General features: G+C 36.2%; 1 protein-coding gene across 1 annotated transcript; it reads left to right on the forward strand.

The window, feature by feature from the left end:
* Nucleotides 1-1,696: 1,696 nt before the first annotated feature.
* LOC128557984 (uncharacterized) lies at nucleotides 1,697-2,146 on the forward strand. The gene has a single exon (XM_053546685.1). It carries the CDS (start codon nucleotides 1,697-1,699, stop codon nucleotides 2,144-2,146), a length of 450 nt encoding a protein of 149 aa, XP_053402660.1.
* Nucleotides 2,147-9,449: the final 7,303 nt, after the last annotated feature.

The following is a 9,449-nucleotide window of genomic DNA, read 5'->3' on the forward strand; positions in this document are numbered from 1 at the left end:
CGTTAGACAAGCCGTTGCCAAAAATTACTAACATAATTACCTTTATCGGTCAAATTATTCCGTGGGTGGGGGGGGGGGGGGGGCACACATTGCTCATAAAAAGCATTTTCAGGAGTGGGGACACTTTCAGATGAGGGGTCCAACACTGTCAGATGAGAAAATTTACAAAAATAAAAAACTGAAAATGTCGTCCTTGCAGATGATTTATGTTTCGAGGGGTGATCATTTTTCATATCACCCTCTAATGAATGCTATATTCAGGTTATTATACAAAAATGTTAAAATAAATCATTAAAACATGAACACATCAGAAACTGTGTTCTAGATCAACAGGCGCTTTATATCAATAATATGTGAGAATCATCAAGACTTCTGACTGATTTTTTTTGCCGATGAACCGATTACGCACTGTTTACGCATATGTGACATGTTTTATATCACCCTCAAGGAAAAATAACGTTAACAATCTGTGATAAAAAAGTTCTGTACAGCAGGTTCGAATATACGTGAATCCGGACCTAGTTAAGTGTTCATACATTCATCACATAAAAAGGGGGATAAGAACTAAGCTAGAAAATTAAAAAAATTCACATAAAGCTTTGACGTCGTCTGTGCGTGATAGTTTCGTTAAAAAATTTCGTATGCAGTAAAACAAAACGCCAACAAATCAGAATACGATATGAGAGCTGCTGTAGGCTATTGTACCACACATGTATGTAACCACGGAAAATGCGGTACATGGTGCAAATTCTTAGCCGGAGACGCTACCCATCATAGAAACATATCTTGTGATTTACATGATACTGATTTGAAATTGTCCTTTGAAAATCTTACAGCACCGTATATAACCAATGCGCAAAATTGATGACAACTGCATCTTCGCAAACAAATGAAGCTCTAAATCATATTGCTTGGAGCAAGACACCAAAAGTCCGAAATATCAGTCATAGTGAGAGTTTCGATTTTCGAGTGTCTGCTGCCGTTTTGCAGTTTAACGACGGTCTGTCTTACCTTACTAATGTTACTAAAAATTACAACCTCCAAATAAAGAGACAGAAAAGCATATTGTTGTCCAAGACAGAATAAGAGACAAACAGAAAATTTATAAACGAAGCCGAGAAGCGAAACGCCGTAGAAAAACCAAGATTATTATGTGTCCGAAATTAAAGAAAGCGTTTCGTACCAGTCATGCTGCGCTTTTGGTGAACTTGACGTTTTGGACACGACTCCGCTTCCCGAGCCTGCGGTGAAGTACGAACAATGTCATCCTGAGTGCCCTATTGTATATTACGATTTGGAAACGTCGAATGTAGGCGATCATGCAGAAATTGTCCAGCTTTCGGCAGTCTGCGGCGATTCGCACTTCACTAAGTTCGTTCTACCTAAAGGCGATATACATGTAAAAGCAACTGCTGTTAACGGTCTTGAGGTCCACATAGTGAAAGGAAAGAAGTACCTCTTTCAACATAACAAGGAAGTTGAATCCTGTGATGTATCAAAGGCCTTGTCCGAATTTTTAGCATGGCTGAATTCCTTAAGTGAAAGGAAAGTTATTTTAGCCGCCCACAATGGAAAGGTTTTCGATATGAAATTCCTATTGAAGTATGTCACAGAAACAAATTACTTTAATCTCTTTTGTGAAAATGTCTATGGATTTATTGACACACTCCCTCTCCTTAGAAAACAAAAACCAAGGATGAAGTCATACAAACTAACTAATCTGTATGAACAGACATTTGGTGTTACATTCGAAGCTCACGACGCATTACATGATGCAAAGGCTTTACAGGATATTATCAAAAGTCGAAGCATAGCGTTCAAAGAAATGGACAGCTATATTTTGGCTGCAACTGAAGCAGTAAACTACTTGTTGAATAAGCGCCGGTCACGTGCTTGTGCTGCTGAAATGGAGAACAAATTATGTAAAAATGAAAAAGTTATTACATGTTCTATGGCAAAAAAATTCTCTGAAAGTGGACTTTCTTACGACCATTTAAAAAGGGCGTACTTACGTGATCCCGACAATGGAATAAAATTGTTGCTTTCAGAACAAGTCAACGGGAAACTGAGAGTAACAAACAGAACGGCCATAATCAAGTCTATAAAATCGCACTTCGACACTGTCCATTCACAGCTACTTAGCTAGACATGTTGAGTTGATTATAGCATATTTCGTCCACTTGACGCAAAAAGATATCCACATTATAATCGTCTTGCCACGGAACGAAATGTTTGTTGTTGTTTTTTAAAGGTCTCTGAGGACCAGTTAAACACTAAATGGTGCACCTGATAAGCTTAACACAATGATCGAGTTATCAGGTCTCGAACGTATTTGCAGACGTCGAATTACAGTACAAAATTTTCGCATGGGGATGGGGGAAATAAAATCACATGTACCAAAAACTTGAGTCGGTGACCCTCAAATTTTATTTGTCATTTGGACACATTTTAGAAACCGTTTATTGAAAAAATTTAAAAATTTAAATCGGGGATTTTTTAATATGTCGCTTTAAAGCCGAAAAATGCAGCGAAACTGAACGTAATTTTTTAGACAAAAGCGACGATTTCCTTTCTATTTTTGAAATATTTGTAAGCGCAAAACAATGATTTTTATATCAGCATAAAGGAAAATTTGATTGTCGTCGAATAGTGCAGAATTTAAGAAAATGTGTTTGCTGGTGTCGTTGCAGTACCCGTAACAGTTGCCAAGGATACGCAGCGACGTCATTTTCAAAAACGGGCTTTGGTGGTCAACTTTGACGTCTCGTGTACAAAAACTGGTTGGCTCTATTGGTATAAAATAAACTGCATTTTGTTTGATATATGCCAACTTTACGCATGCAAAATTTCAAGACGCTACTCGAAAGTTCGCAAAGTGTCGTGTTCTACCTTAAGTATATTCAGATTTTGTATCATCTGCTTAATATCAGACTGTAAACCATTTGAGAATTAATTCTGTAAATGCATAACAATGTGTCTTCCTTAGCGGCTATATTTTTACAGTAGGCGTTAAAGCCATGACAGTTCGAAGTTTAGCGAACTTTTGGCCAATCGATTCCGCTATCGTTGCTGACTGGACAAGAGTGCATTTAAACGTTTGACGGCGGGACAGTTTCGATTATTTATTTCAACGCCCAAAAACTTATAAATACGAGCGCTGAAAATTTACATTTCTTTAATAGACTTACGTACACCCCCTATATTAACCATGTGACATTGTGGAACATTATGGAAGTCATACCAAGGTTGACATTATATTAAGTTTTGTTTGTTTTGGGTTCAACGCCGTTAAATTCAATAGTATTTCAGTTATGTAACGGTGAGCAGTTAACCTAACCAGTGTTCCTGGATTCTGTACCAGTACATACCTGTTCTCCGAAAGTAACTGCCAACTTCCTCCACATGAATCAAAGGTGGAGTACGAATGATTTCAGACACAATGTATTTTATCAAAACGTCACGGATAACAAAGATCTGCGGTCTCCCTATGAGCTAAGGCTCATTATATTAAGTCTCATTAAATTAAAGCAATTATGGGTCTATGTGAATTTTGGTAGCTCCGTATTCGGCCTATGTGCCTAGTTTAGCAATTTCCAGATAAAAATCACTACCGTACCATCTCTAACTCTATACCAAATAGACCCGCTATCCTGTAACTTAACCCTGGGCATTAGTAAATATAATAATCGTTCCGAGAAACACCCAACGACGATTAGACGTGGTGTCATGAGTGCAGATATAAGTTGTCTAATATCAACAACCTCAACATAAATTAAAGCGATCTTTATTAATCTTACTGTGTAAACTACCTGATAATTCCCAAGCTCTAACATAAATGATAAATAACCGATTGCATTAAATAACAATAATAATAAAATTAATTTTAGTATAGTGGAACAAATTACCCAGTAAAAACGTTGAATGACTTTAAGATTGCCATTATATTTTTGGCGTGCCTGCTATGCGATGTTAGGCTCTTGCTGTTTACTGTGCTTTGTGCTTTCGGAAATCTACCTTTATCTTCTAATTGTGGCAAGTTTCAGTTATCAATATGTTTGAAGACTTTCCCTTTGTATAACCGTGTTTAATGAATGCGAGCACGAACTCTTTCCACGTTCATCAAAGAGAATGCCAATAAATAATATGAAAGCAATGGTAACAAAGGAATACAATCAGTAGCAGAGTGGTTATCAGGTTCGACTACAACGTTAGTATTTTGGGTTCCATTCCTGGTCACAGCCAATATGGTACTGGTGATTTACTTAAACTATTTTTCCAGTATTATTGGCCTTGACTGGATCGTTAGCAGGTTGGATTCCGGATCACAGCTGATATACTGCTAAGCTTCTTCAGCAGTATAGGCCTAGACTGGATGGTTACTAAAGTAATGTGATACCTACTTACTCCATCTTTTCCAGATGGCAACTTTCATTGACTGGCTACACGCTCATCATAAGAAATCTCCATAAAACAAACTCAGCTGTGCTAATCATTGCTTTTATACGGAAGCATTTGGTGTTATACATACTACAATACAGGAGTTTCCCTCTTTGATTGCGTCTGACGGAAGAGGGGGAGGACTCTATGATAAGCAGTTTTTAAATCCTACCAGGACTGAACTGTTTTGATGTTTGTCTTCTGGCCTGTTTCGTCGGGCCCTTAAGGGTGTTTCTGTTGTTGCTCTGTCTTCTGAAAAGGCATTGAGTACATACGTTTTTGGTTCTTAAGGTTTGTTTTTTATATATTTATACACGAGCATTTTTGTGTTTTACATGCCATGCCTTTTTGTTTCCATTACGTGTGTTAGAGATTCACCTGGAGGGGATTACTTTTATTTACACTGTCCCTTGTCTTTGGAACATGGTTGGGGTAAGAGTGAGGTTAGGTGCACCATAAACCGGTTTAAGCTCCCCAGTGGTGTTTTTGCCACTGACCGTTCCAAGGCGGTGCCCCACTGTGTTCCTTTGTTTGTTCGATTTGTCCTTATGTGTTGGCTTTGTGTGCGTGTGTGTTGTTCGTTTTGTCCTTATGTGTTGGCTTTGAGTGTGTGTGTGTGTGTGTGTGTGTGGTGCACGCGTCTGCGTGCTGGGGGTTTCGTTTTGAGGAGGCTACGTTTTTGGTGCGTGGCATTCCCTGTTTGATATATTTCTTTGTTTTTTACAGGCAGGTATCATTAAAGCCTCGATGGGATTTTCAAATACATACAACCTATATTTCTGTCTCATTTATTACATGAAATGATGCTTTTTGGACTTGTGCAAGCTGTTTGTAACCACAATATTACATTACTGGTGCTATGTAAGTCAAAACTCATTAGCAAAAGAAAGCTTTTTGACAAAATGATTATGAGAACACCCATGAGATCATGTAGGTATGATGGACATTGTTCTTGCACCACGTATTTCAAATTTCGTTTTCGCAACTAATAACCACTTGGTGGTCAATCAAAGTATATTATGCAGTTTATACGACAAATGCCATTTCAATGGTATACAGAACCTTTAACTATTTTACCATTTTGTGCCGATTCGCCGTAAAACCCAACTCACTCACTCACTTAACTATTTTAACAATAGCTGGCAGTTATATTCCCGTAAGCAAATTCACTTTTCACACTAGTTTAAATTATGCTGGAAAAAGTCAAAAGCAAAATAGACACTTACCACAATATTATTATCCTTGCAAAATGTCTAATAGAACGAAATGCAACAGAAAATGAGCGGATGTTCTTTTTTATGCAACAATCAATAGTAAACTAACATAGCTGCCTCTAAAATTAAGAATAATATCCTCCCATTTATTGGATTTGTTCTACAGAAAACAGAATTGATCATGGGTAATTCCTCTTCATTTAAATATTTAATAACATTTGATAGACTATTATGACAAAGTACAGTTTACCATAAAGAACTCTTTCATCATTGCACGAGTTGACTAACGAAAGGGTCTGAAAAAGGCAAAAATAAGAAATACTGGGCCATATACAACGATTATCTGACTAAATTACAATCACTTTGCTGATAAATTATGTGCGTCGTTCATAGTTTTGAAGACAACACCTTTCCACACTTAAAGTCAAGTATAACAAGTTAGAGATGCAACATATTGAGATATCAAAGTAATTGAAAGCAAACCAGGTTCGCCAAAAGTCACAACTATTGCAAACATTTAAGAAACATTATAAATCTTCGGTGAATTATTATACGAATAAATACATAGAGGATATTTGTTTGTTTTGAGTGAATATGGAATATATCTCACTGAGAAGTGAGAAAATTTCAAATATTTTCACGAGCGCGTAGCGCGAGTGAAAATGTGAAAAATTTCTCACTTCGAGGTGAGATATATTTTATATTCACGAAAAACAAACACATTTTCTTTTTATTTTATGCTCAATTACGTAGAGATGTGTATTTTGCAATTATTTTAATCTCAGCGCGGGAAACAGACGCGCGTAAACAGACATGACGTCAGACGTGCTGTGACGTTGTAAAGACGCATGCAACATAAAGTTCCATTTTGTTTTATTTTTTGCTGCATAACGGTATGAAATTCTCTTTTAGTAAAATAATTTGAATCGAGAAATATACTATAAAGTATAAAGTGCGGCTACAATTTTCATCCTGTTTTAAGCAAATAATTTAAAATTCATACACAATATAATGAGGGGGCGGAGCTATATCTTTCACAGTGTGAAAATATAGATTTCATGTTTTCAGTGTGAGTGATGAAATATGAAAATATTTAACTGATAGAATAAAGTATTTCATTAGTTAGCATAAAAAAATACATATAATGACTACCAAAATTAGTGAAATACCGGTCTAAGACACCTGCAGCTTGCATGCGTGAAGGTCATGTAGTACTTATATCACTTCGGCAGAAGATTCGCTTCTCACAATTGTGTAACCGCAACATAATGATATTGAAACATCGCTACGTCATCATAAGCTAGTAGCAATGTCTAAACATTAATAAATAAAATTTATACGAATAATTATTGGAAACATCTGATGCAAGCAAGCAATATAATAGCAGACTCTGTTTGATTGAATCTGTCTATGTGAGAAACAGAAATCTGCAACACCCCTGGCGCTCCTGAACGCCAGCTTAAGAAGAATACATAAAGACTGAATGAACTCCCAAACGATCCATGGTATCAAATGTACTGGGAGAAGTGTACGGTCGCCAACCGGAACTTTGAGCGACCTGTGAAGTTTCCACTTTCCTCTATTTTATGTGGTTAAACGGACTCTGATCAAGTGATGGGTTTGTTCGAAACTTTATCAATTGATCACTTGAATAATAATGAATATAAAAAATACCTATTATTCTTGTTAAAAAAACAAAGAAAAATATCAAACAGGGAATGCCAAGACTTACATTGTCAATGATAATATTCTGCCGAAATTCTTTACATATGCAATTTAATTTCCTTCCCTGCCTATCTTAGTTTGGTTTCAGCAGCATCGCGGTATTTTAAAACTTATTGTTGAACTACCTAACAACTATCAGGTGAAAATGTAAAACTAGAAATTCAAACTAAAAGAAAAAGTCACAATTTTAAGAACTTTCATATGAAAGGGATGAAAATACAAGATTTCTTGAAAATGATAAAATATACCTTTCTCATAGTGATCAAACGTATGAATCTTTCTGTTTCTTAAATAAATCTATAATATAATATGCATTTTCTAAAAACAATCGGCTCAAATAGGATTGACCACCTTTAATGGTGGTTAGTTTGTTCAAAACTTAACCAGCTGACCATCTTGCTACACGTCAGATTTTATGTACAACATAAATAAAATCTGAAAAGTAGATCCCTCGAAAGCACCGAAAACAAGGCAAACAGTGAAAATTGCAGACTCGGTTTAATTGAGTCTGTTCATGAACAGTAATGGAAAATGCAACACTGCCCACGCCCCCTAGCACCGGCTTAAGCAGTATTCAATCTTCGAATCTCAATGAGTTGAAATCAATGATCAATTATACCAAAGTTAGACTCGTAACTAATTCATAAATCGTTTGCGAGCTGTTAGATAAAATATTTCTCAAAATTCTGATAAAAAAAGAAACAACTATCTCACCCATGGGGTAAATTTTAACAGTATATTATCCGAATGACGTATTACGCTGAAAATGTAGTACTGTAAAATGTGAATTATTTGCCTTGTTAGAATCAAAATAGAGAATCTAATAAATAAATCTATGTTCAAATGATTGTATCAGTTAATAAAATATGAGCAGGCATCCGGATGCCAATAATTAAATCGCTCGTGCTGCGCACTTGTGATTTAATTTTTGCGCATCCGAACTCCTGTCCATATTTTATGAACTGATAAAATACAGATTTATTTCTTAAATAAAAAATGGCTACTTTTTAAATACTGTGTTATAAAAGGGAGGTAATTAAAAAAGGCAAATATCAAACGGGAAACGCCACGCACCAAAAACGCAGCTTCTCCAAAACGAAACCCACAGCAAGCAGACGTGGACACTACACACACACACACGCACTCGCACACAAAGCCAACATACAAGGAGAAAACGAACAAACAAAGGAACACATTGGGGCACCGCCTTGAAACGGTCAGTGGCAAGAACACTACTGGGGAGCTTATACCGGTTTATAGTGCGCACCCAACCTCACTCTTACCCCCACCATATTCCAAAGACACGGGACAGTGTAAATAAAAGTAATCCTCTCCAGGTGAATCTCTAACACACGTAATGGAAACAAAAAGGCATGGCATGTAAAACAAAAAAATGCTCGTGTATAAATATGTAAAAAGCAAACCTTAAGAACCAAAAACGTATGTACTTGATGCCTTTTCAGAAGACAAAGCAACAAGAGAAACACCCTTAAGGGCCCTACGAAACAGGCCAGAAGACAAATATCAAAACAGTTCAGTCCTGGTAGGATTTAAAAACTGCTTATCATAGAGTCCTCCCCCTCGTCCGTCAGACACAATCAAAGAGGGAAGTGTAGTGTCTAACTGTAAACGGGTTTAACACTAAACACACGGTATGTCTCAAAACAGCTGGGTCGTAAACTTTTAATAAAACGTTTTATAATTTTACCAAAATGCAGCTGGAAAATTACCATGACCCAAGATCTTACGAAGTTTATAAGCCATATCCCCATTGAAAACGAGTTTAGCAATACATTCTCGTAGAATTGTCTTTAAATTACTATTGAATTTTAAACCCAAATCAGAATTACGACAGTAAAGTTTAGCAAAATATTTATGCAGTTTGTAATAACGGTAGCTTTGCTGAAGAAGTTTACTTGTAATATATTGATTACGTTCATTGAAATGATATGTAAATCTAAAATAGAAGCATCATTATCCGAATTGTTAGTTTTAATTAAGGTTTTAGACCCGTAATAGAGTACCTCCTTTTTGAACAGTATTCAATTCCTACAATAAAGCTACTTTGAAACT

Source organism: Mercenaria mercenaria, chromosome 6, assembly GCF_021730395.1.
Source record: "Mercenaria mercenaria strain notata chromosome 6, MADL_Memer_1, whole genome shotgun sequence".
Classification (NCBI taxonomy): domain Eukaryota; kingdom Metazoa; phylum Mollusca; class Bivalvia; order Venerida; family Veneridae; genus Mercenaria; species Mercenaria mercenaria.